Consider the following 12266-nt stretch of genomic DNA (forward strand, 5'->3'; position numbering starts at 1 on the left):
CTGGCTTACAGCGAAGTAGGAGGCAGATTGAGCTTGAGTGTTGCCCGCTAGCTCTGCCCTTAACCCCCTTTCCAAAGTGGCGCGACCAATGACCAGAGCGTACTCAGCACTGGGTCCAATTCGGTGAGGTTTTATTGTACAAATGTGGTCCCTAGAGATGTGGGACGCGGATCTCCGACCACAGGGTGCTGCAGGTGCGACCCTGTGCCTCTAGACTAGCTTCCCCTCCCGTGCCCACAAAGAAAACTGAACCCTTGGCCCTGAGCGAGACCTACTTAAAGTCAGCATCCCCTCACTTCCCCGAGGGGACGCAGCCCCCAAAGGCCATCATTTGCAAGTCCGGCTGGGTTCACTCTCGGATTCTCGGGGGACTGGGGTCCTCGTGGCGAGGGGTGGAAGAGGCGGTAGCAGCCGCGGGAAGACAGCCACCCGGCCAGGGAGTCTGGATTAGGCAGCCCCCCTGGCTAGTTACGCTCTCGCCGAGCCATGCCTGCCCCTCCGTTGTGCAAAGTAAGGGAGTCAGCAGACGGTGGGGAAGGCTCCTGCGTCTGGGCTGGCGCGCCGTCTTCCAGGAAGGCACCCCGGCTAGACCCGCTGTCTGGGGAGGGGGAAGAGACTCCTCCAGGGGATCAGAACCTTGGAAGCCCGCGGCTGCTGGGATCGGGACCCTACGCAGCCCGCGAAGCCTCCGACTCCCTTTACGCCCGCCTTGCCGCTCGAGGTCGTAAAGGGTCTTTGGATCAGGGCGCGGCGTGCCCAGGGGCCAGCGACCCCCGGCGTCGGGCTCGCCCTGCCCCGCTCCTACCGGCGGCCGGGGGTGAGACCGGGACACTGCGCTGGCCGGCTCTGGCTCACCCCGCAGCTACACCGGCCGCGACTTCCAGGGCGCACGGGCGTCGCGCAGCGAACGGTCGTGGGGCAGCGCGGCGAAGGCCGAGTGGCGCAGCTGGCAGCCTATGAAGAGGACGACGAGCGCCACAGACAGCAGCAGCAAGAAGAAGAGCAGCAGGTAGGTGGGCAGGTCGGGCTTTGTGGCCGCGCCGTCCCGCATGCCGCGCGCCGTGGCCAGCTCCAGCGGCAAAGCGCCCTCTGCCTTGACCGTGGCCGCCAGGGCCAGCGCGCCGCCTCCAGCCGCCTCCGGGCCGGCCGTGGCGTTGAACACGTCGCCGTACATGACCCGCGAGGCCGCCGACCCCGGCCGGGCCGCCTCACTTGGTGTCGCGCGGACCAGCGCCTCCGGGCGCCTCCATGGCGCGCCCCTCCCGCCCTGCTGCGCGCACCTGACCGGGAGCCGGTGCCTTCGGGTCAGCCGGGGCCGCGCCGCTCCCTCGCCTCCGCGCTCAGCTGCCGTCCCTGCGGGTCGCAGCCGGGCGGCCCCAAGTGCGCGACCCTCGGGCTTTCCCTGTGTCCTGCCGTCGCCACCCGCGGTGCCCAATCACCCGGCTTTGCGGTTTTGCAGCCGCGCTCGTCGGCTCCGGCCCCCAGCTCTGCTGAGCTCCGGGCTCTGGGCTCCCCCAGGCTGCAGCGGCGGCGGGAGGCGCCCGGGGAGTGCGGCCACAGCTCGGGTTGCCTGCTCGGCGCCGGACGCCAGGTGCACCGAGGGCGGGTGGCGGGGAGTCCTCCGGCGCCGCCGCGGCTGCTGCGTCTCGGAGCAGGCGGTCCTGCAGCCGCGAGTCCCTGTTCAGATGCCCGGTGTGCGGCGAGTCTGTCCCCACTTGCTTTGGCTGCTTCGCTCCTATCTTCAGCAGGAGACTGCGCTCCGAGGCGGCTCTGAGCGCGCTCAGGTCCGGGCGGGGGACGGGAGGGGGCGGGGACTGACAGCGGCTGCCCCCGGGGAGCGGCTGCCAACCAATGAGGGCGAGAGGGGACACGCTGCGACTGCCCCGGCCCGGCCCGGCCTCACATCACTTACGGCCAGAGGGACACACAGAGAGAGGGAGGGAGGAAAAACAGGGTCACAGAAAGACTGACGGGCAAAGAAACGGTTACAGACCTGTGAACAGAGACACGCGCAAAACAGACTTGTGGACAGCAGACCGACTCAGAGGCAGGGCGCGGCTGGACGTGGACACCTGGTTTCGTTCTCCTAGATATCCTCCTCCCGGTGAGGCCGGGTGGGCGCGGAGCCCCACTGGCTGCTGGGTAGCGCAGGCAGGGCACACTGCCTCTGGGGGAGGCCCCGGGCGGTGGCAGAGGCACTCGGAGACTAGTTGGGACTGGTTGCATGGGCCCAGGCGCCTCTCTAGCTGTGCCCTGGGGGCACATGTGCCCCCCCCCCTCCCGAACTGTGAGTCAGCTCTGCTCTGGCACAGGGGGGCAGAGGAGGCTGTGATAGTGGCGATGGCCCCACCTGCCCTTGACATTCCAGGCAAAGGCTTGGTGGCCAGAACAGAAGTGAGCAGTCAGGGGGACTGAGGGGTTCTCCTGGTCCAAATTCCTCTCTTCCTTTGAGAAACTGTTCAAGCCCCCGCCCCCCCCAGACTAGAATGGGAGGTGTTGCCCTGGCTACGGTAGCCCCTGCACTTCTCTAGAAGCACTGGTCAGCCTGGACTGTCATCGTCCGACAGGACCAGAATTACCGGGAGGCGGGTGAGAGGCCTGGGGCATGAAGCTGTGAAGTTCTGCACCCTAGAGACCTCAACCCTCGCTGTAGTCTCAGCTCTGTTGCCTGGTCACTCTCCCGAGGTTCCCACAGGCTCAGCCAAGTTCATAGCTATGTCTCTCATCCCATCAAGGGGTGCAGTGCATGGGGGAGTTTGGTGAGCACTGGCTGAGTGAACAGGGGGAAAGATGAGTGAGTTAGTCCCCCTCGCCCTCACCACCCCTCCCACCTGGCCGCAGCCACAATACGAGAAACCAGGGTGTGCAAGGCCAATCTTGGCCAGAGCTCATTCCCATAAATCCCGTCTCAGCCCCGGAGAAACACCTCCGCAACCTCTTTGTCTGACATCGAAACTGTGGTCCCATGTCCCGACTCTACACGGTGTTTAACTGCTTGCTGAGCGAGGCCTCCGGCTCAGAGTGCTTCCCTCTTAGTCGCCTGGGGGCCCCCCCGGGGCCAGGAGGTTGATGTGTGTGGGATGGAGGGGACAGCAGGACCTGGCAGGATGCAGCACCGCCTCGTCTGCCCAGTGTTCTGAGGAGCTGCCCAGTGTCCTCCTAGGGTGTAGACGCTGAGCCCTGATGCCCGACTGATGCTTCTTGGGTCAACCCCTCATTCTCCAGATGGGAAAGCTGGCTCTGAGGGGAGCGGGGTTTACCCGTGGCACACGGACGGCCACCACAAGAAAGTGAGGCAGTAGCCGTGCAAGTGGGCGACTCCGGTGAGGAGAGGTTTCCCTCTCTTGGAAGGCCTGACCTATTTTGGACAGCATTTTTCTCAGGCAGCAGGGTCCCAGGGGACATTATGTGACCTCAGAACAGGCTTCCTCACTGACGCTGTCAGCCAGGGGGAGGGAGAGCGTGTGGGTTGAATGGAAGAGATTTTATCCAGGTGAAGCCACTGCTGTCTTATTTCCCTGGGTCTCGGTGAGGCTTGAATTGCAGGGCTTGAGTAGTTGGGTTTGGGATTTTGCCCGGAATTTCGTCTTTGCCTCTGTACGGGGGATAGCAAGGCCCTGCTGTCTCTACTTCCTCTCTGCCCCACGCGTGAGATCAGGTCAGACACGAGGCGAGGGCAGGAAGTCTGGGCGGCTCAGTGGAGAGGTCCTAAGTAGAGTCTAGGGCAGGCTCCAGCCCTTTGGGCTGTAAGATGAGGGTTTATGGTAGGTGATTTCTGGTCCTGCTCTGGCAACACGCTGTGAGCATCCAGGAAGCCAGCATGGAGCAGGGGCGTCCGCCAAGGGTTTGGTGTGGATGGAGCCTCTCTGCGGTACCGCTGCTCTCGATGGGGGGAGGGGAAATCCCTGAACCTGGGGTCCCCGACACGCCCATTCCTTCCCCACAGCTGCTGCTTTTCAGCATCATATTGCATTTTGCAAGGGCTTGCAGGCTGTGAGTGGTGGGGCTGAGGCTTGAACCTGGGCAGCCAGGCTTCACTTCACCACACACTTCGCCCCTACTGTGACCACCTCCGAGGGCAGAGCGGTGCCGGTAGCTGCCATTCACGGATGTCTCCCCACAGGCTGAGCTCCGGCTTGGGCTTCGGTGTGATCTTTCTCCTCACAGGGACCTGGAAGACAGGTACTGTTGCATCCCGCCGTTTCCCTAAGGAGGAAGCTGCCACTTCTAGAAGTGACACCATGTGCCAAGGCCACACAGCTGGGTCAGGATGCAAGGAGCTGACATTCTGTAGCCTGTACTTGTCCCCTCTTAAAAAAATTTTTTTAAACATTTATTATTTTTGAGGGAGACAGAGACAGAGACAGAGTGTGAGCAGGGGAGGGCAGAGAGAGAGGGAGGCACAGAATCCGAAGCAGGCTCCGGACTCTGAGCTGTCAGCACAGAGCCCGATGTGGGGCTCAAATTCACAAACCATGAGATCATGACCTGAGCCGAAGTCAGACACCCAAGTGACTAAGCCACCCAGGCGCCCCGTCTACTCGGTCTTAGGCTACTTCTAATGAGAAACTCAGCAAAAAAGCATGTGGTCAAACTGCCTTGCCTTTTGGTAAAGTTGGAGAAGGCATCTTGCCCTTTTTTGGGGGTCTTTTGGTCTCGAAGTGGGGAGGGCACTGTTTCTTTTCCAAAAGATGTTCAGAGCCCTGGGAGGGCAGTCACGTTCCCCGAACGTCCCCGGACAGGAAATTAAACAAGGCTGGTGCTGAGTAAATGCAGGGATGAAGTTTACACAGCTTGTTACACAAGCCAGAGCGACCTTCCATTAAGGGAGCTTTGTGTACCCATACATTTAAGTCTCGGAAAAGATCATAAAGGGGATCCGAGTTGGCTTTGACAGGCAGAGGTGGCAGGGCCGGGACCCCAGAGCGACCTCTTCCCATTACGTGGTCGCTGAGTGACACACGTGTCCGCCCCTCTGGCCTGTCTGGGGAGGGACCAAGGCAGGCGAGGCAAGGGTGCCTTTCCGGCCACGATAGAGCCATTTGGCAGCTGCTTAATGGAAACTTGGGAGCCTGGGAGCATTAGAGCCCCAGGATTTCATCAACTGTGCTGAGTGGCCTGTGGCGCTTGGGGAGGCTATTTCTGTTTCTTCTGCATGTGAAGGGAATTATTATTAAACCACTCAGCGGCACCGAGAGGCGGGGGTGAAGGTCAGGGGTGAAATGTTGCTGTCTGGGGTTTGTTGCTGCTGGGATGGTTTTTGGTGTGTGTTGTGTGCTGTGTGGCTGTGGAGTGTTCCTCCGCGAATGCTGATGATACCCTTGCTTGCAGACCTTTCCATTTGAACCATCGCCCCCTGGGCAGTGCTTTCCGTTGGTTGTCTGTTTGTTTACAGGATGGCTTTGGCAACCACGGTGCCTAGCGGATTAAGGTTGCATTTTAGAAGGACCGTTTTTTTGAGAACTAAATAGCAAGTAGGCTAAGCACAGCTCTTGAAAGGAAGCACTTTTCCAAGTGGAAAGTGGCTTGGGGCACGGTCAGGCCTGGCCCCGTGTGGGGTTGCCGTCTGGTCTGTGGGGAGGAATACTTGGGGGAAAGGATGGGGTGTGCACGTGAGGCCGGCTGCAAAGAGAACGCTCCCAGACGCCCTTCTCCCAGAAAGGGGGTCTCAACCGCTGTCCTCTGATGCCGGGGGCCTGCGGGTTCTTTTGTGGGATCAGATGGCGGGATGGAGAGAGTCAGTGACAAGATCCATAGGGCTGGCTGGGGTTGTGCCCAGGGACACCCAGAAGACGGTGCCAGTCTGGATCTGCAGGTAGTGGGTGCCTCTGACTCTTGGTGGACCACATGTTGGACAAAGTCTCACTGGTTCGTGCCTTGATATCCAATAACCTGTGACCTCATCTGCTCATCTGGGTCCCTTTGGCTGAGAAGACCACAGGGACACTAAGCTTCCAGGGCTGCTGAGACTGACGGTGACTGGTTGCCGCCCCCTGGGCTGGATCACCTAGGCTTTTCTGGGAAGGACAGAGGTTTGCATGATGGCAAAGCTGCATTCCTCCTGCTGCCTGGACCCGGCCGGTGCAGGTGGCGTGGAGTCACAGTGGGGTCGCTGCATGCTGAGGAACAGGCCACCATCGTGGCCAAGAATGGGAAGTAGGCCAAAGCTGTGATAGAGCCAGCATGTACCAAAAGGGGCATCAGGGCTTGGAACAGGGCTGGTGTTTGGAACCCATAGCCAGGCTCAGGGGCACCTGGGAGTCTGGCTGGGTCCTCTGGTCTTGCCCCTGTATTTCCAGGGGGAGGTAGTGCCCGGTTTGTGAGTTTATGCTGGGAAGAGATTGGGCACCAGAGCAGATGCCTCAGGCCCAGAAGTAGAGACAGGCAGCAAGGAGACCCCTTCTCAAAGGAGAAGGTCTGTTCGCTCCATTAAGAGGCCCCCCCAACCCACCTCTTCTGTGGCAGTGAGGGAGAACTACTCATGGAAAGATCTGGAACTCGGTGGTGAGGCCAGGGCACAAGAATTCATTCGGGAAGAGGTGGTTCTTTTCTAGAATTGTGTTTCCTAAGGTGAGTATGAGACATCAGATGAGATGCAGTATCCTTTTAGATAGCACGTTGTGAAAGCGTGAATCACACGATGCAAGAGTTACTGGCTCTTCATCTCCTTAATACTCTGATTGTGGCAAAGAAGAAAAATCTACTTGGGCCCTGTGTCAGTTCCGGTTCACAGGAAGTACCTGGCAGAGATTAATGGTGGAAATGCCAGTGGATTAACGGTACAGGAGTCAGGGGTGCCTGGTGGCTCCAGTCACTTGAGCATCCGACTTCTTCATCTGCTTTAGGTCGTGATCTCGTGGTTTGTGGGTTGAGCCCCGTGTTGGGCTCTGTGCTGAACGGTGTGGAGCATTGCCTGGGATTTGCTGTTCCTTGTCTGCTCCTCCCCTGCTCTTTCTCTCTCTCTGAGAATACATAAAAAAATAAGGTACAGGAGAACCTCCTGGGGTCTCTCGGAATGGAGAGGAGGGAGGGACCCTGGCAGCGAGAGGCTGAGACTAAAACTGCCTCAGCCAGGCCAGTGGTCGCCTGTCAGGCAAGATGTATGCAGATCAGGGCAGGGCTGGGGCTCCGTGGGTGGTCAGGAGTAGAGTCATTTTTCCCCTGCCTGGGCTGGGCTGCTGGCCCGCTTCAGAGGGCTGTGGAGGCCTGGAGGCAGAGGCAGGTGCCAGGGGTTGAAGTCCCAGCAAGAGTCACCTCTCCTCAGAAGCCCCCTCTCCTAGCCCTGGCCCTGGCTAACCCTTCCCCTCTCCTGGGAGGGTGAGACCCAGGCAGTCTCCGGCTGTTTACAGCTGGTTTAGACTGTGCGCCTCAGATTCAGAGTCTTCCGAGGCTGAGAGTCACATCCTTGGGTTTTGGTCCCTGAGGTCTGGGCCGAGGTCAGAGTCCAGATACCCTCCCCCCCACAGTCAGTGCCTTGTTTTCATGGCCAGCAATGTAAGGTCCATGAGTGCCCCAGGCTGCGTGTCACGGCTGGACCTTCTCTCTCTTCTTGCTTTTGGCGTTTCCATAGGGACTTCTTCTGCATGGTGGGTGTACAAGCCGCCCCCCCCCCCACCAGACACCGCCATCACAGCAGTCTCCTGCCCTTCCCTGTCCTTCTGCAGCCTGTCCTCAGGGGTGGGGCAAGGTTTTGTGGGGCCCTTATGCATCTTAGGGGCTGTCTTTGAGAATGACAGCACAAAATGAGGTTTTAAAGTGAGTATTTACTTAGAAAGAGAAACAATCAAAATAAATTACAAATTTTATTTTTTTAAATGTCTATTTTTGAGACAGAGAGAGACTGAGCATGAGTGGGGGAGGCGCAGAGGGAGAGAGAGAGGGAGGACGCAGAGTCCGAGGCAGGCTCCAGGCTCTGAGCTGTCAGCACAGAGCCAATGTGGCCCTCGAACTCACGGACCGAGAGATCATGACCTGAGCTGAATGAAGCTGGATGCTTAACCAACCACCCAGGTGTCCCTAAATTAGAAATTTTGAAAAGCTGACAAAGATCCAAAGCAATTGTGGAGAACAATCCGGACTGGCTTCTGGCGCCCTACGTTTCCTCAGTTCCCTTCCTTAGCCATGTTTCCTGCTACCGGCTGTTTAGGAACACCTCACCCCCACCCCTGATCCTGTACCTTCCCATCCTGGCACGAGTGAGCCCAGAGAGTGGGTGGTGGGCATGTTCCTGGGAATGACCAGGGTGGTAGAGGGGAGTTGTAGAGGAAGACAGTAGTCTTACCTCATAAAATGCCTTACCTTTGCAAATTTTACAAAAATGCCTGACCAGGTGAACATGAGCGGGGCCCGCAAGCTCGAGCTTCGTTGACCTCAAGGGAGACCCACCTCCATCCGTCCTGGGTGCCCTTCCCTGCCAGCATGAGCCCAGATTATCTTCAGGTCACTGCCAGAGTCAACGACTTACAGTGGCTCCCAATGACCTTTGTAAAGTAAAATTCATTCCCTCTTATTTTAATCCTGCTTATAAAAGTAGCGTTTGGTCGTTATGTGGAAAATACAGACCAGGGTAAAGAAGGAAATAAAAGTCATCTTGGAGGCAAACAGTAACCATTTAGAATTCTCCTCTTCTCCCACCCCCTGCTAGGAATTGGACAGGACACTGGTGGTAGAAAGTTGACACATCCGACATCAGTCAGCTCATGGACTCAAGTTATGGCCTTCCCTTCAGTCTGGGTGGTTGTTCTAGAACATTCCTGTTTTCAGCCTCCTTTATTATTTTTACACGGAGCCCTTTAGAGCTCAATAAGGCCTGGCCGGTAGATGCAGCGCATTTGAGGCCTTGATAAGTGAGATGCTGCCCGCAGCATGTTTGAGGTGGTGGGAAGAGGTGTTTCCATTCTTGCAGACCCAGGTCTGTGAGGCTGAGCGTTCCCAAGAAGAGACAAGCTGAGGGACTGTTCTCCTTCCAACTGGTCAGGGATGCCTGATGTCTGGGGTGTGGGAAACAGGAGGGGCAGGGGGTGCCCCAAAGGAAGGACTGGTAAGGGCCATTGGACTCAACCTTCTGATGGTTCAGGTACAGCTGAGCGGATACCTGGGAGGTACGTGGAGTGTTCCGGAGCACCTGTGGCCTCACGCATGGCTGAGGCCTGCAGCTGTGCAGCTGCAAGAAGCCCTGGGGCTGGGGCCCTACCTGCCCCAGGAAGGGGTGTCACCGGCTCCTGTCATCACTACGTCCTTCTCTCAGCTGCCTACAGAGTGAGCACCCTGGGCGGGCCCTGGGAGCGTGGCCAGGTGGGGGCACCGCAGCAGGTGCGGGCTTGAGTTCTGCCTCTGGATCCCACTCCCGAGCTGAGTCCTGCGTGGGCCGTGGGCCGTCAGAGGCCTGACCCCTTCCCTGCTCACCTCCTTCCGCAAAGACCAGGCCAAGCCTGCAAACCCGATCCTCCAGAGAAGACTCTCGATGGGTCCCTGGCCGCTGGCCTGGGCCTTCTGCCCACCCTGTCTTCATGGGCACAAATTCTGAAGTCACATCTTAAGTTAATGGGAAGGTGGCAAAGGAGAGATGTCCTTTTGACAACATTCAAGCTTCATGTCCCTCCCCCCACCCATACTTAAAACTATAGGGAAGGAGTTCCATTCTTGCTTAGAAAGAGGGGGGAGAATCCAAATTGACAGTATTTGGGATCATATTCCTTCAGGGTTTGAAATTATGTTTTCTTTTTTTTTCCTCAAGGATCTCGTTTTGTTTTTGTTTTTTAAACAACTTGGTTTCTTTCCCATAAAACCGTGAGGGGTCCCTATAATTTTAATTCTGGATAAACTCCTCCCTACAGTCCAATTACCCCTGCTCTAAACCTGCCCCTGGCCACTTCCGTCCTGGTCTTTCCTGCACCTCTGTCACTGGGGGTACCATGTGCCTCCACAGGGGAGAGGCGGGGGCCTTCCTGGGCCAGGGCCAAAGCCGTGGGCAGGAGGGACAGAGGGTGCCGGGTAGGAGTGAGAAAGACCTACAGACCAAACAAGCAGCAACTGCTTATGAAAAGATCTGAGAAAATATCCTTTTTGCTCTGCCAGTTCTTGACAGGGAAGGAAGGACAGATATGCCCACGGCCTGATTCATGAGGAAATGTGATTATTTTAAAAAAGTCTTAAGTGAGGGAACTGACGCTGTCCTTTAAGTGGCATTTTAAAACCGAAATTGGAAACCACATTAGCATTGCCATTTTATGCTGAGGCGATAGAAATCTGACCCGCTCTCCTACTGGGTTGGGTTTTCAGGTCAGAATTTGGGATGTCTCCATCCCCACAGGCTTCCTCCGTCCTCTGGGGAGGCACGTGTGGTCCCCGCAGCAGGGGCTCCTGCCACCACCCCCTGAGGAGGCTGCCATGGGCTTGCTCTGCTGGATGAGGGAAGTGGGCTGAATGACTCCAGTCATGTGGCTCTTCTTTACGAAAGCCTTTAGGGTGCGTCTCCCCCAGAGATGGCGTGATGTGGATTTTCTCAGCATCTCAACTGGAGCCAAATAGACAAAACAACGAGATGCTCGTGGCGGGAGGGGGGGAGGTCAAGGGCATTCTGAGATATGACCATTCACCATCCAGCCCCACCGAATTCACCCACCGAGGCAAGAAACGTAATGGCCTACACCGCCCTTGCACAGCACCCCCTTCAAGGGGAGCTGAGGGTTGTGGGGCCGTGTGCTCCAGGGACTGGGTCTCAGGTTCTCCTCATGGCGCGGCTTCTCCTCGACCCCCTGCAGACCCACCGGGGGAGTTTTTTTTTTTTTTTTTTAAGTTTATTTATTTTGAGAGGGAGAGACGTGAGCATGGCAGAGAGAGAGGGAGGAGAGAGAGAGAGAGAGAGAGAAAATCCCAGGCAGGCTCCACACCATCAGTGCAGAACCCGATGTGGAACTCAAACTCACGAATCATGAGATCATGGCCTCAGCTGAAATCAGGAGTCGGAGCCACCCAGGCATCCCTACCTGGGGGAGATTTTTAAATGGAAGTTCTGGCCTCAAACCCAAGATTCAAATCCGACATTGGAGCTGGGAGTGTGCGTGTGCATGTTGTGTGGGTGTGTGTGATATCGTCAGGCATCTCCTGACACCTATGATTCTTGCCTGCAGACGGAGACAACACTCAGCCTGACATGAGAAGCCTCAGGGAAGGGAAAACAGGCAGGACTCAACTCACAAGGAGTCAAATGGCTGGCTTTTGAGTTTCACGAGTCTAGACCTGGGTATAAGGTTTGGAACAAGACATCATGGACTAAGGGCAGGGCTGTGCCGGCCATGTATGGTGCTTTGGGTGAATTATAAAAAGACGCCTTTCTCCTTGTCAGGGCAGGGCAGGTGGGAGCCTCCTGCTGTATCCTCACCACTCAGGGGCACGTGTTTGTGCAGTGCGTATACCACTCCACCTTACACGGTAGCGCTGTGTAAAGGCAAACGTTCCCATCCTCGACGTCACAGGAGACCTTCCTGCTCTCGGCGCAGGGTGAAGTGGGAAGTTGGTTGGGAGACAAGGAGACCACTCTGCCTTGAGGGGGGGTGGCAGGAACAGGGATAGTTTTGAGGATCAGGGTACAGAAGGAGATAATAAATACCTTTCTTGGATAGAGCCCCAGGGAGGCAGCTTTCAGAGTATGGATGGTTTGGCTCCCCCTGCCACACCGGGTGCAAGAAGGTAGAATAGTTTCTGCAAACCCACCTCTGCCTACTGGGAAGTGCCAAGGGCCAACAGCTAGTTTCCTCCGGCTCCAACATGGTTTGAAGACAGAAGAGCTTCTGAGCCAGTGTTCCAGGGAGGGCGCGCAAGCCGTGTGGAGGCGTCGGAGGATGTCTTCTGGATGGGGGTGAAGGTCGACGCAACAGCACCTTCCAGGACTGACCTTTAGGAAGCCGATAGGACAGCAGGTGCTTGGCGGATGCCAGCGCGGGGAAGGCTGTGTATGGGACGATCGCCCACGTACCAGCAGCCCGCAGAATTTAGCACGGTGTCAGGTGAGTGGGTGTGGGCATCCGGAGCTGAGATCTCTACTACCTCAGAGGAAGAGTGGGGTGGGCTCCTCCCAGAGACTGGCTAATGGAAAAGTAAGGTTACAGTCCTTGTCCACTCGAGCTTGTGGGTGAAGGCTGATATAAATACGCGGAACCAACCACAGGCACCCCCAGTAACTATCTCTGTGCCCTGGGATTAAAGACAATTTTCATTTGCTTCTGAGTGCTGAGGTTTGGAAGAATTTCTCCAGCGGCTCCGGT

The 12266-nt window shown here is 57.3% G+C and overlaps 1 protein-coding gene across 1 annotated transcript; it reads right to left on the reverse strand.

The window, feature by feature from the left end:
- Positions 1-862: 862 nt before the first annotated feature.
- SMIM32 (small integral membrane protein 32) lies at positions 863-1174 on the reverse strand. Its single transcript, XM_030299901.1, has one exon. It carries the CDS (start codon positions 1172-1174, stop codon positions 863-865), a length of 312 nt encoding a protein of 103 aa, XP_030155761.1.
- Positions 1175-12266: the final 11092 nt, after the last annotated feature.

Source organism: Lynx canadensis, chromosome A1 (assembly GCF_007474595.2).
Source record: "Lynx canadensis isolate LIC74 chromosome A1, mLynCan4.pri.v2, whole genome shotgun sequence".
Classification (NCBI taxonomy): Eukaryota; Metazoa; Chordata; class Mammalia; order Carnivora; family Felidae; genus Lynx; species Lynx canadensis.

What these genes read in the sequence shown, in the direction of transcription:
- SMIM32 (XM_030299901.1), bottom strand. Translation starts at nt 1,174, where the DNA reads ATGTACGGCGACGTGTTCAACGCCACGGCCGGCCCGGAGGCGGCTGGA.